A 15,018-nucleotide genomic window follows, 5' to 3' on the forward strand; every position below is an offset into this window, starting at 1 on the left:
CTGTCAATATCATGTTACTGGTGTTTACATCTGGGTTACACACTATTCCAGCACATAATCACCAAGCAACAAACAATGTAACAAGTTCGGCGCAATGATCTAAAACACTTGGACACTTGTTTTTAGCACTTGCCAACAAACGCACAATGTGGTTACATTTGTACACTGTGACTACGAGTATTCAGATGGGCTGGTTTGCAATGCAGAGTGATGCCACAGGCATGGGTTTAATTCCCACACTGGTTGAGGTTGCCATGAAAGACCCTCCTTCTCAACCTCTCTCCTGGCCCTTAGATTAAACCACTGCCAGTAGTCTCTGTCAGATGAGAGAGCAGTCCTGTGGTCGTGTAGGCCTATGATGACTTTACCTTTACTGTTAATACAAGCATTGATATCTTAGGGAGAACTTTTTTAGAATGGCACAAGACAGAGGTTGGCAAGCTATGGCAGATTGGATCCCTGACCACTGATGGTTGACAAGGGAGCAGACAAGGCCTTCTAGCACAGGGTGAAAGGAAGTTAATTTGATTATGCAAAGCATTAACGTGGACATATTTTGGCAATGGCAGATTGAACCCAGGGTCCATTTCTCCAAATGGGAAGGCCCCCAGCAGAATGAGGACCTCCTCCTAGCAATAGCCCAGGGTGATTGTTTTTTTAAACAAAGCCTTCAAACTCCCAGTAATGTCCTCTGTGGGGTCTCTTCTCCATCCAGAGTGACATTATGTTTTTAAACATTTTCTGTAGCCTTTCACTGAACCAACAGCTCTTGGGGGACTGGAAGCCATTCTGATGGCAGCTTATTTGTGAGCTTCAAAATGAAGTGGGAAAGACTCGTTGACCAGCTCAGCGTGTTGCTAACACACTTTTCCACCTAATCTTGGCACCTCACTGCCTTTTAGAAAATCTGGCCCCACATAGCTTGCACAATGTCCAGTACTCACTTTACTGAAGAAAAATACAATGAACAACACTTGGACCAACACTGCTGGATAACATTATTGTAAAGCCATTGCAGCTTAGTGGAGCGGCCATAGATAAAATAGAAAATTGCAAAGCAAAACTTTGTTCTCATTAATTAGTAAGGAAGCATTGAAATGAAGTAAACCTATACCATTGCACCTTCTCACAAACACACCACGTGCTGCTGTGTGATAGTCAATTGCATCCATTTTCTGACCCACAAATAGAGGCATTGTTTTCAGCACAGTCTGTTTGAGTGCCAAAATTAACTCCTGGCACCAAATGTTACAGCAAATTGGAAAATCTAGCAGACAAGAGTTCAGTATTTACGGTTCAACCAGTATTTCTTATGAATGTTTTTGATGACTAATATCAGTTATAAGGAAACATGAACTTGTTTTATTTGGTTTCTTGACCAGAAAATCCCAAAGTCCCAACCTCCTCATCGGAAGACGAAAGCACAGCTCTGAACAGAAAACGGAGACAGTCTGATTTAAATGAGCAGGATGCCATCGCTAGTATAATAATCTATTGGACACTGGGACAGCTTTTACCAGAACGTTATGATCCTGACAAAAGAAGTCTAAGGTAAACCTTAATGGGTAAAGAAAATAAATAAGTAGCTTTCCTGTTGAGTCCTCAAGCCACATATTAGTAAAGCATAGTAACAAATGTAGAAATAAAGTTAATTTGTTAATTCAGTTTCTGAATTGATTTTTGTCTGTCCCAGGGTTCCTAAGCGACCTGTCATTAACAGCCCCATAGTGAGTATTGCCGTCCATGACAACGATGAATTACTACAGCACCAACTGGAAAAGCCCATCAGAGTGCAGTATAGGCTTTTTGAAACTGAAGAACGATCCAAGCCCATTTGTGTCTTCTGGAACCATTCCATCCCGTAAGACCTCTCAGTCGTTATTTGTAAACTTGATTGCCTAGGGGAAAAGAATGTAGAATGTCTGAAAAGTCCACACATAGCAAGTATGGATGTATGAACAAAGGCTCAGCTATCTGGTAATGGTCAACCTGCTCTTTTCAAGGGATGATCGTTCTTTCTTAACACAGGGGCAGTTTTAAATCATATGTCAAGGTGACACTGTAATTTTCCAAGCTCTAATCGGGCATCACAAAGAAAACAGGTATTTCAGTCTAGTTAAATAATTCTTTTCTGCCTCTTTGATTTAAAAAAAATTCTCATTTTTCCAGGGGTCAGATTAAGGATAGAATTTGCCATTTTAAAACCCCAGAATGTTGCATTCTTGCACGGTTCAGTGATCTGAATTTGAAATGCATATTGGATAAATGAAAAGGGGCCGTCTGACCCAAATAGTTGTCCAATGAACAGTTACAAATTTACATTACTATAAAAGTCTGACAGGATATCACCAACCTGGGTCTATTTGTATAGCAGTAAACATTTTCTGACCATTGATTCATTCCTGTATCTACTCTCTCCTTCATTGAATGCAGTAGTTGATGAACTGTAGCTCTCTGGGGTCAACTAGCTCTTTGTTAGCGCTTCCAAGGAAACATTGTCAAAATACTATTTTCCATATCTCTTAACTCAGCTATACCTGAAATGCCCATCAAAGGCTGTCATGGGTGGAAACTTGGCCAGTTTACTCCCTGTCAAAGTCCTATTGTGTGTACGGCTGAGTGCAAATAACCTAGCCTAGATGTAGGTCTGAATCAAGAAATATTCTTATTTGATATAATCAAAGAATGGTTGCAGCACAGGAAGAGGCTATTTTGAGCAAAGAAAAGTACAGCACAGGGCCCTTTGGTCCACAATGTTGTGCCAAACATGACGCTGAATTAAAGTAATCCCTTCTGCTGCCCTTGGTTAATCTCTCTCCATTCCTTGCATATTAATGTGCTTATCTAAAAGTCCTTTAAGCACCTCCATCGTCTCTGCATCATTTGGCCTAATGTGACTTTGTTAGCCTGTTACCTTTTCCTCACAGTCCTGAAAACCTTTCCTTTCCACTTGGCCAACTTCATTCCAAAGTATAAGGTCACTCTGTGCCTTCTTTCTTGTTGGGCTGGAAACATAATACTACTATCCCAGTCTATCTTCAGATAATTAATGTCCCCCATTCTAATTACTATTATTTTTATTCCTTTTAGTAATTTCCTATCGAACCTTTAGTTGGTAGCTTGTAAACTGCACTGACTAATGTAATGACAAATTATTATTCCTTAGCTCAGCAAAATTCTGCCTTTGACCTGTCTTCCACATCCTCTCCAAAACTGCAAACATCCTCTGTCTCCAGCACCACAATGTTCTCTTCAGTCAATACTGCCAACCTTCATATCTTTCCTGAACATTGGTTAACCAGAAATCTTTAATAAGCAGTCCTGCCCTTTTTGAACCCAGTCCCTATTATTACATAACAACATCTTTCCCAGGTGACTAGCTGCATCTCACACTCACCAATTTTATTTCCCAGTTTTAGCACATTCATCTATATGCACCATAATCCTAATTTAGATTTTATTACTTTTCCTCTTATGCTGAATGGACTTAAAACCTTCCCGTTTTCCTCGTCTAGTACTACTTATCTCCCAAGATAGTTTGCACTTTAGTCTCTCTCTCTGCTATTAACTCCTGGCTCCTACCCCCTTAAGTTAGTTTCAACCCTCCACAAAAGCAATAAGCAAATCACCTCAGAGGAAATTAGGCCGAGCACTTGTTTTGATGCAAATCATTTGGCTTATACACGTTCCATCGCCTCTACAACCAATCCCAATGTCCCAAAGAATCAAACACTCCCTCTTCATCTGATCATTTCTCTAGCCATGTGTTCAACTGCTTCATCCTCCTAATGATGTACTCATTAAACTTTCTTCCATTCAATGATGATTACTTTTGAGGCCCTGCTTGCGAATGTTTTATTTAACTTCTTAAATTTTAACTGCGGGTCCACGTCTGTCTTTCTAGCATTGATGCCATTGTAAGCCTCAGTACCTTTCTCCTTTCAATACGTTGCTTGTGTTCAAAGAAATAACCATTTTTGGTACCAGGATGCAGCTAACCATCCTGGATGCATGCCTCCCACTGCAAACGTGCCTGTCTGTCCCTGAACTAACAAATCTCTTATCACTGTTGCTTTTCTAGTCCTCTTTATGCTTTTACCGCAATCCCCAGATGAACCATCCTTTCCGTCCAATATTTTGTGTGTTTTATTTCCAGTATAATTTATTAATATGGAGTGGTGATTATTTGTAGATGTTTTAGACTGCATTGGGAACATAATTGGATTATACTCAAAACCTTTAATATGTGAATATGCTTTTCTCTTCCCTTCTAATATCCCTCCAATGCTCACTCTTTCTTACCTGCTTTTAAAGTTTTACATTGATATGCAGTTCCACAGAAATGAATAGCCTTCAGGATTTCACTGATACGATCATTTTTATACTAGCCCAGGTAGGGAGTGGTGCTGAGTAGAATCTGATTTTGCTGTCATCTGAGATGCATATATGGACTGCTGGACGGGACTCAGGTGTTAGCTTCATTCATAAAAGAGGTAGCTTAATGTGCCTCTTCTGAGGTGGCTCGTTGGCAAATAGTGATTACATGATGGTTTGGGTACTGCTTCTGACTAGTACAACCTGTTTAATGTGCTGCAGGTTAACAACCTTAAACATTCACTGCCATTAGCACCAACTGTGGCTGCAGTGTGAGCCAAATACAGAATGCAAGACAGCAATTGCTAAGGTCTCTTCAAACCTATCTCCAAAATCTGCAACCACCATTGTCTAGAAGGACAAAAGTAGCAGGCACTTAGGGACATCACCACCTACAATTTATCCTCAAGAACATGCATTATCCTGACTCAGAACAGTATTATCACTCATTAATTTTCACTGGGTCAAAATCAAGGAACTCCACTTGGCAGTACAATGGGAGTGTCATCACCACATCTACTGCAGTGGTTCATCACAGTGGCTCACCACCATTTTAATGTTGGTAATAAATCCTGATCTTCCTGTTGATCTCTCTAAGTGATGGTTGGAAATAGAGAGAAAAAAAAATGGCAGTATGATCAATGGGTTTGACAGGACTCAAGCTGTTGGTCAATATTGAAAGCTTCTCCTAATTCATGTTGAGGACATAATTATTGCAAGAAATTTTACTGCAAGGACAAAATAACATTGCAGAATAGTTTTACCTGATTTTCATAGGGTACACAAACAAAACACGAAAACAAATACAAAAACACATGCTTCAAATTATGGTACCAAGATCATGTATAGAATAGAAATCCTATAGTGAGGGTTCAACATTTTGTTTTCATTCATTTTAGAATAAGATATGGGTAGTGAAATAACAGAGTACCATTTTTTATTTATTTCTGGGCTGTAGTGTTGCTGACATGGTCAGCATTTGTTGCCGATCTTGAATTGGTTTTGAGAAAGTCTGGTGAGCTGTTGCCTTGAATCATTGCATTCCATGTACTGTGCTGTTAGAGAGCGGATCCTGAGCAAAAGTGATAGGGAGTGGTAATATAGTTTAACTCACCTGGTTTCCTATGGAGTCTGCAGTGTACTAACTTTAGTATAAGATCTCCAGCTGCTTCTAAGTTGCTTTAAGTTGATTTGATCTGAAAATATATTATGTGACACACATGTTTATTAACATACTTTTAAATGCCTCTTTTTTTCATTCTGTGGTCTGTACTTGTGCAGTGTTGGTGGAACCGGAGGCTGGTCATCAAAAGGATGTGAATTAGTCTTCAGGAATGAGACCCATATCAGCTGTCAGTGTAATCATATGACAAGCTTTGCTGTTCTGATGGACATTTCTAGACGAGAGGTAACTCTGTCTCTTTGAAGAAAACTATCACCCTTTTTTCACTTCTCATTGCAGTTCCAGTATTGCACTTCTCATTGCAGTAAGTATACAATAACAGATTCTGTTATTGTATACTTAAATGCATAGCATTTACTTTCTCATAAGCAGACAGTGTGTGCTCCTTTGTACAATATTAGCATTTAAATTTAAGATGATTGTACCCTCCCTCCTGTACTTTTTTCTGGCTGAGTTATTTTGTAGAGCTGTTTCCTCCTTTCTGCCAGTCAGAGTCTATATTTAGCCTGAAGTGTATGTGACTGTCATTGAGATACCGATGTAGATGATTCAACCCCAGTCACTTTAAAGTGTGGCCTTAGTATTGCAGTTTTTTGTTGAATTGAGAAACTGCAGCAAAGTACCACAGCCAGTTGTTCAGATGTCCCTACAATTAAAAAAGAGGAATGATTAATAGGAAAAAAAATGGCATTAACCTTCAGTCTTAAAAGTCAGAAACATTTAGCAAGGATGAAAATCAAGAAAAGAATGGTAGAATTTAGATTTGTATAGCCTCTTTGACATTCCTTCAGATATATGTGAACTCCCACAAACAGCACTATAGTAAATTACAAGGTTATCTGTTCTAGTGATGTAAGTTGAAGGACAAGCTTTAGCCAGAAAACCTACTTCGAATCTCTTCAACTAAGATCATTTATATTCACCTGAGTGGACAGATGGGGCCAAAGTTTTATGTTTTATATGATAATGGGGGCTGCTGTGGTCTATCAGTACAGCACAGGAGTGTTAGCCTGCATTAGTCCAGAAGGCCTTAGGATGGAGCGTGAACCAACAACCATACAATTCAACGCCAGTGTGTCACCACCAAACCATGACTAGGAGTACTTGGGTTTGAGTGTCGTGTAAAAGAATTATTTAGAGTAGATGTGTTGATCCATTTGGGCCAGGATTGAGAAGATTTAAAAAAACCTAAAAGTTATTGGTTGCTGAATATGTTGGCCTTTCTTGGCACCCATTTTCTTTAGCTGAAAATGTGTTGCTGAAAAAGCGAGCAGGTCAGGCAGCATCCAAAGAGCAGGAGAATCGACGTTTCGGGCATGAGCCTTTCCTCACTTTCTCCACCCATTTTCTTTAATCAATATTGTTTTACTATTTTGTTAAGCACATACCCTATGAATATTTGTTGAACAAAGTTTCTATACTGCCGACATTTAATTGAAGTTTTGGCACTTGTAATCAATTGGCATAGCCACCAGGTGTTTCCACCATGTGGTCAGTGTACTAAATTAATATAGCTCGTGTCGCCCCTGTTTAATTTGTAATGAGTCAAGTTAATGGAGAACAACAGTCAAGCTTTTGGTAAAAGTTAGTTTATTGCAAGTTATTACTGAACATTTCTTAAGGATAGAGATGATATTATTTGATGTTATACAGGACATTGGTGGGCCTCTTCCTGAGTACTGTGTCCAGTTATGATCTCCCTGTTATAGAAAGGGTGTTATTAAGGTGGAGACGGTTCAAAAGAGATTTACTAGGAAATTACCAGGAAAGGCTGGAGATGCTGAGCATAGGAGGTTTAGAGGTGAGCTAATAGTTTATAAAATAATGAGGAATATAGATAGGGTGAATGGCAAATGTCTCATCCCAAGAGGAGAAAGATTTTTTTAAAAAGACATGAGGGGCTTTTTTTATTTACACAGATTGGTTTGTGTATGAAATGAACTTCCAGAGGATATAGTGGATGCGGGTACGGTTAGGATTTTTAAAAGACATTTAGATAAGTACATGAATAAGAAATGTTTGGAGTGATATGAGCCAAGTGCAGGCAGGTGGGACTAGTTTAGTTTGGGATTATGGTCAGCATAGAGCCAAAGGGTCTGTTTCTGTGCTGTATGACTCTATTTAACAGGTAGCAAGATTAAAACAGATACCGACACGACAAAAAAAACAATTGATAAGAAAATCCCAATAGATCTCTGGTGTATAATTTTGAGGGCCAGTGATTCAGTACCTGGTTACCAAGGTTAAGACTTTAAGTCAGGTTCAGCAGTTGCAGTAACGTGTGTAGTTGGATGGTTGTGAATTTCTTATGCCGCTAGATTTCTGCAGGACAGCAGATTTTAAGAGACAGAGATAATTCTTGGCTTCTGGTTCTGCAGGCAGGTACTTTCAGCTATTTGATTACAACACGCTACTAGTGGTTTGAGATCTCTCTCTCTCTTTTCTTCCAAACGATTCAAAATGAATCTTTCTTGGTCTGAGCAGATTGCCATTATTGACTCATTCTTAGCTGTCAAGGTGACTTGTACAGAAACAAAGTCAAATCTCATCAAAGGCAGTGGTATTATGGACACAGCTCTTCTCCCATTTGTGGATCTTAGTTTTTTTTTCTGGTCAGTGGCCAATTTACAATACCATAATGAGTCAATGAATTATGTGAACTCCTCGATGAGAGTTTTTGCATATCTGTAAATACATTTGATATTTCTCTATAATCTACAGGCAGCTTGCATTTATATAGTCAGGCGATTGTACCAGCTTTGTTTTTAGTTTCTTGCCTAGTAACAGTCAGATTAACACTTTTTTTTACAATAAATTGGAATATTGTGTGCAATTCTGGTCTCCTTCCTATCGGAAAGATGTTGTGAAACTTGAAAGGCTTCAGAAAAGATTTACAAGGATGTTGCCAGGGTTGGAGGATCTGAGCTACAGGGAAAGGCTGAACAGGCTGGGGCTGTTTTCCCTGGAGTGTCGGAGGCTGAGGGGTGACCTTATAGAGGTTTACAAAATTATGAGGGGCATGGATAGGATAAATAGGCAAAGTCTTTTCCCTGAGGTTGGGGAGTCCAGAACTAGAGGGCATAGGTTTAGGGTGAGAGGGGAAAGATATAAAAGAGACCTAAGGGGCAACTTTTTCACACAGAGGGTGGTACATGTATGGAATGAGCTGTCAGAGGATGTGGTGGAGGCTGGTACAATTGCAACATTTAATAGGCATTTGGATGGGTATATGAATAGGAAGGGTTTGGAGGGATATGGGCCGGGTGCTGGCAGGTGGGACTAGATTGGGTTGGGGTACCTGGTCGGCATGGACGGGTTGGACCGAAGGGTCTGTTTCCATGCTGTACATCTCTATGACTCTAAGTGGTACCATTTCACGATTGTTCTGGAAATTACCAGACCATAACCATATAATCATGACAGCAGTCAAATCCTTAGGGATAATATGTATTGCATGGATCTTCCCAATGTTAATAGACATGGGTTTCTACTTTTATGGTGCAATGCAATTAAATATCTTGTGTACCATTCAGTATACTGTGCAATATTAACAGCATGAACAATATTTGTAAATTCTTCCAACTGCCAGTGATTACAGATTGTCTAATGTTATGAGTAGCTAATAAGACTCCAGGAGCTGCAACTATAGCACTTATCATTATTATATTATTATACTGTACTGAAAATCATATTTCTACAATTCTCCCCTCAGAATGGTGAAATTCTGCCTCTGAAGCTGGTCACATACTCCACTGTGGCTGTCTCACTCAGTGCTTTGCTGCTGTCCTTCTTGATTCTCCTGTTTCTAAGGGCCCTTCGTTCAAACCAGCACAGCATCAGTAAAAACATGGTCATGGCTCTCTTCTTGTCTGAACTCATCTTTGTCCTTGGAATTAACCAAGCAGATAATCCAGTAAGTATTACGGGAAATCATCTCTATGTGACGTGGGGATAATTTGACCAACATCAAATTCATGTCCTTCAATCAATGACACTGAATGAAGTCAGTATTTTGTCATATCGGTTGAGGTGGATAACCCCAACAATTTTGGCAGTTCATCGTACAATACCACATAAGAGATTGGTGGTAGATACTTTATCAAATGGGGTTAACTGGAGTAATCTCAGCATAGTCCTCACAAGATTGCTGTTTACACATTGTACGTGGGAAGGCAGTGGACTAATGGCATCATTGCTGGCCTGATATTCCAGATAGTGGGAGGAAGTGAGGACTGCAGAGACCGGAGAGTCAGAGTTGAAATGGATGGCGCTGGAAAAGGCACAGCAGGTCAGGCAGCATCTGAAGAGCAGGAGAGTCAACATTTTGGGCATCAGCACTTCGTCATTCCTGATGAAGGGCTTATTCCCAAAATGTCAACACTCCTGTTCCTCGGATGGGCAATAACTGTTGGTCTAGCCAGTGACACCCACATCCCGTGAATGAATAAAAAATGTCAGATTGTGTCAGCGTGACCGCCTTGGTTCAATGCATAGGTGGCAATATGTTTTTTTTTCCATTCATGGTCTTGTTTGCAGGACCAGCATTAATTGGCCATCCCCAATTTCTCTGAGGCAGTTAAGAGTCTATCACGTTGTTGAGAGCCTGGAGTCACATGTAGGCCCGACCAGTTAAGGACAGCAGATTTCCTTGCTTAAAGGATATTTGTAAAGCAGACGGGTTTTTACAACAATCGATGGTAGCTACCTACTTGCCTTTAGCTGGCTTTTTATTGCCGGACTTTTTTTAAAATTCAAATTTCACCTTATGCCGTGGTGGATTCAAATCCATGTCGCCAAATCATTAACCGAGTTTCTTAATTACTAGACATTACCTTATTGTCTCTCCTGAGACCTTGGTATTGAGTCTAATTGCACATGTGTAAGAGTTACCACTGCTCACTAACCTGTGAAAATGAGAACCTAGTTTACTCCTTTTTTTAAAAAAAATTTGCAAGCTGTAGAGAAGACTGTATAATTGATTTTCCGTATAATCTCTGAGGAAGTGCTTCTGTTTTTCCTTTTGTGCTAAACCTGATTTGGGATTACCTTAAGTTTTATTAGTTACATGATCAAGCTATTATTGTTTCATAGCTAAATTCTCATTCCGAATAAACAAATTTAATGACCATAATTACAGTGCTTAATAACTGTTTGAAATATTATAAATTTTTATAATTTAAAATAAAGAAGTATTAGGATTTAGTATTCAAAATTAATAATTCCTGTCATCTTTAGAATTGTGGTTTTATGCTCTAAATGTAGTGTTTAATCTGTACAGTGGATCCCTCTGGTGGTATATTGAATGAACTGCAGTACTAGAAACTAGAAAATTGGAAAATAAAACTTGACCACAGAGCTTTAATTAAAATTCTCTAACAAAGGGGAAATAAATTAGATCACCTATTTCATGTAATGTCATAAGAGAAAAAAAAGTAATCTGTTAAGTGTTGGTAATATATATTAGCATTGGAGGCAGTCCAGAGAAGATTCACTAGATTGATCCTGGGTATGGAGGGATTTTCTTCTGATAAGAAGTGGTTAAGTTGGAGTTGAGAAGAAAGATAGATGTTATTGAAGCAGTGATACTGCCCGCATCTCTGAGCCAGGAGGCATGGGTTTAAGTCCCCACCTGCTCCAGAGCTGTGTAATAACATCTTTGAATATGTCAATTAGAAAATATCGATAAGATTCTTACAGGACTTAACAGGACGGATGTAAGAGAGGTAATTTCTCATTTTGGGAGAGCCTAGGACCAGAGGCAATAATCAGAGTAAGGAGTTACACACTTAAGGTGAGATATGGGGAATTTTTATCCCTCAGAGGGTAACCAATCTGTGGAATTCTTTAATGGAAAGGGCTGTCAAGTCTGGACCGTTATTTATGTTCACAGCTGAGCTAGACATATTTCTAATCATTATGGGAAAGGGTTATAGGGATAAGGCTGGAAAGTGGAGTTAGAGAATATCAGATCAACCACGATCTCAATAAATGGCAGAGCAGACTTGATGGGCCAAATGACCTATTTCTGCTCCGATGTCTCATGGTCTTGATTAGTAACTACTGTATTATCCTTGTGGAGACAAAGAACTGTCTTCCCATTGAGGATGCTTGGAGGTTACTATTGACCAGGAACTGAATTGAACCAGCCAAATAAATGTTGTGTTCAGAAGAGCAGGCCAAAGACTGGGAGTTCTGCAGCAACAATGTACCTCCTCAATTGTCAAAACCTGTCCAACATTGACAGTACACAAGTCATGAATATGATATAATGCTCTGTACTTATCTGGTTGAGTGCAGTTCCAACAATACTCAAGAAACTCAATGCCATCTAGGACAATGCAGCCTGCTTGATTAGCACCACATTGAGCATTCACTCCCTCCATACATAAAACACACTGGCAGCAGCATGTAGCATGAACAAGGTGTAATGCAACAACAGACTAACACTCTTTTGACAGCTCCTACCAAGCCTTCCTCTACCATCCAGAGTCGTGGTGATGTACAGCATAGAAACCGATGGTTTGCTCCAACTATGCTAAATTCATCTAGTCCCATTTGCCAGCATATGGCCGATATCTCTCTAAACCCTTCCTATTTATATACCCATCCCATATGCCTTTTAAATGTTGTAATTGTACCAGCCTCCACCACCTCCTCTGGCAGCTTATTACATACACGCACTACCCTCTGCATGAAAAGTTGCCCCTTATGTCCCTTTTAAATCTTTCCCCTCTCACTTTAAATCTATGCACTCTAGTTTTGGACTCTTCACCCCTTGACTAATTATCCTATCTATGCCCCTCATGATTTTATAAACCTCTATAAGGTTAACCCTCAGCCTCCGAAGCTCCAGGTAAAACAGCCCCAGCCTATACAGCCTCTCCCTATACCTCAAGCCCTCCAACCCTGGTAACATTTTTTAAAATCCTTTCAAGTTTCACAACATCCCTTCTTTAGCAGAGAGATCAGAATTGCACACAGTATTCCTAACCAGTGTCCTGTACAGCTGCAACATGACCTTCTAACTCCTATACTCAATGCACTGACCAATAAAGGAAAGCATATCAAATACCACCTTCACTATCCTAGCTCCCTGCAACTCCACTTTCAGTGAACTATGAACCTCCAGACCAAGGTCTTTTTGTTCAGCAACACTCCCCAGGACCTTACCATTAAATCTGTAAGTCCTGCCCTGATTTGTCTTTCCAAATGCAGCACCTCTCCTTTATCTAAATTAAAATCCACCTCCCACTCCTCAGCCCATTGGCCCATCTGATCAAGATCCTTTTGTACAGGTCATTCTGCTATAATGTGTGTTTCATCTATGCAAATTCGCCTGTAATGCAATTGACGAATTGGGGATGCTGTTTCTGAAGCGCGGACTTTTAAAGTGTGCGTTGGCTGTAATGCGATTACATTGTCCACACTTTAGATGCTGTTTCTAAAACACGATCTTCCTATAGCACGGGGTTGCACAAGAACGCAACCATCGCATTACAGAAGACCTAACTATACTCTCAGGTACCCTTCTCCGCTGTCCACTATGCCTTCAATTTTGGTGTCATCTGCAAACTTAGTAACTACATCCCACCTAAGTTCACATTCTAATCATTTATATAAAAGACGAAAAGTATTGGACCCAGCGCCAATTCTTCTGGCACACCACTGGTCACAGGTCTCCAGTCTGAAAAGCAACCTTCCTCCATCTTCTCTGTCTTCTACCTTTTGAGCCAGTTCTATATCCAAATGGCTAGCTCTCTTTGTATTTCATGTGATCTAACCTTGCTAACCAGTCTACCATGAGGAACCTTGTTGAATGCCTTACTGAAATCCATATAGATCACATCCACCACTCTGACCTCAACAATCCTCTTTGTTACTTCTTCAAAAAAACTCCATCAAGTTAATGAAACATGATTTCCCATTGACAAAGCCAAAGAAATATGGGAGCACCACCACTTAGAAGCTCCCCTGCAAGCCAGTCACATCTTGACTTGGAATATATTACTATCCCTTCACTCTGTCTGAGTCAAAAATACTGGAACTCTGCACTTGACTACATCAGTTCACGAAGATGGCTCACTACCTGTTCATGGAGGGTCACCCGTGACTGTCAATAATACCAGCCCAGCCAGCAAAGCCAACATCCCTTGAAAGAGTGTAATTTTTCAAAAATGAGTGAGAAGGGAGTGGCTGATGGGGTTTAATGAAGGAGGGTGAGAGGAGCTTTTTGTGGAGCAGGATGGTTAGCATAAACCAGTTTGCCAAATGCTACATTACTATATTGTAAATTGTATGCAATTTCCAGTGCACATACCTCCATCCACTTGAACTTGATATTATAACCAATATCTAATGAATGCATTGCATTTGTCCTTTCTCTTGTCATTCACAGTTTGTTTGCACTGTGATTGCCATTCTCCTCCATTTCTTCTACATGTGCACCTTTGCCTGGATGTTCTTGGAAGGGCTTCACATTTACCGCATGTTAACAGAGGTTCGTGATATCAACTATGGCCCCATGCGATTCTACTATATGGTTGGCTGGGGTGTCCCTGCCTTCATCACAGGTATTTGTTCTTTGCAGTACATTGGGAATGAGGACTTTGTTTTCATTTTTGAACTAGATGCATTGTACATAGAATATAGACACCCATTTTCCAAGTTGTGTTCATCTTCAGTAATAGAGCCAGGATCCTAAAGATTTGTGGATAAGAAGAAATATGATTTGTCTCCTTAGATACTAAAAATTCCAGGAATGCTTTGTCATTTTATTATGTTTCCACTAATTACAATGCAGGGTTCCAGCATGAGCCAATTAGTCTGCAGAATGGTTTAGAATCACAGAATGGTATTAGCATAGAAAGAGGTTATTGGGACCATCATATTCTTGCCATCCCTCAAAGTTTTACTCTGCTGGTATCACTCTTCCTTTTCCTGATAGCCCTACAATGGTTTTCTCATTAAATAATGATCTAATTCCCTTGTCAAAGCTACACTTTAATCTGCTTCCACCACACTCTCAGGTAGTACATTCTAGATCTTAGCAACCTGCTGTATAACAGAATGTTCCTCATGTCACTGTTGCTTCTTTTGCATTTACCTAAAATTAATCTTCTCTTGCTCTCTACCCTTCCATTAATGGGAAGTTTCTCCCTATCCATTGTTCAGCCTCATCAAGATTTTGAACCCTACAATAAAATCATCTTTCAGCTTTCTCTCAAGGAAATTGTTCAATGTTGCCAATCTATTATTGTAACTGATATCTATCATCCCTGGAATCATTTTTATAAATTTTTCACTTTCCTCTGTGGAGCATTCCACAAAGATCTTAACATCATTTTTATTTGTTACAATACTGTGCGTTTAGTACAGTTATTTAGCTTCGTCAATTTTATTATTTCCTTGAGCCATTGTAAAGGTGAAAAAGTAATACTTGTTATCTTTTCAGTTTGAATGTG

At 39.6% G+C, this 15,018-nt stretch overlaps 1 protein-coding gene across 4 annotated transcripts in view; it reads left to right on the plus strand.

The window, feature by feature from the left end:
• The window catches only part of LOC122562939 (cadherin EGF LAG seven-pass G-type receptor 2-like), a 328,596-nt gene that overhangs the window by 294,201 nt on the left and 19,377 nt on the right, over positions 1-15,018 (plus strand). For all 4 annotated transcript variants that reach the window (XM_087973584.1, XM_087973581.1, XM_087973583.1 and 1 more), the window contains exons 21-25: positions 1,383-1,551; positions 1,694-1,861; positions 5,656-5,782; positions 9,270-9,470; positions 13,953-14,127. In XM_087973584.1, coding sequence (XP_087829710.1) covers positions 1,383-1,551; positions 1,694-1,861; positions 5,656-5,782; positions 9,270-9,470; positions 13,953-14,127 — 840 coding nt within the window. The remainder of the gene's footprint in view (positions 1-1,382; positions 1,552-1,693; positions 1,862-5,655; positions 5,783-9,269; positions 9,471-13,952; positions 14,128-15,018) is intronic.

This window comes from Chiloscyllium plagiosum, unplaced genomic scaffold, assembly GCF_037043375.1.
Source record: "Chiloscyllium plagiosum isolate Xiang-an unplaced genomic scaffold, Cpla_swu_hap1 HiC_scaffold_26, whole genome shotgun sequence".
NCBI classification, from domain to species: domain Eukaryota; kingdom Metazoa; phylum Chordata; class Chondrichthyes; order Orectolobiformes; family Hemiscylliidae; genus Chiloscyllium; species Chiloscyllium plagiosum.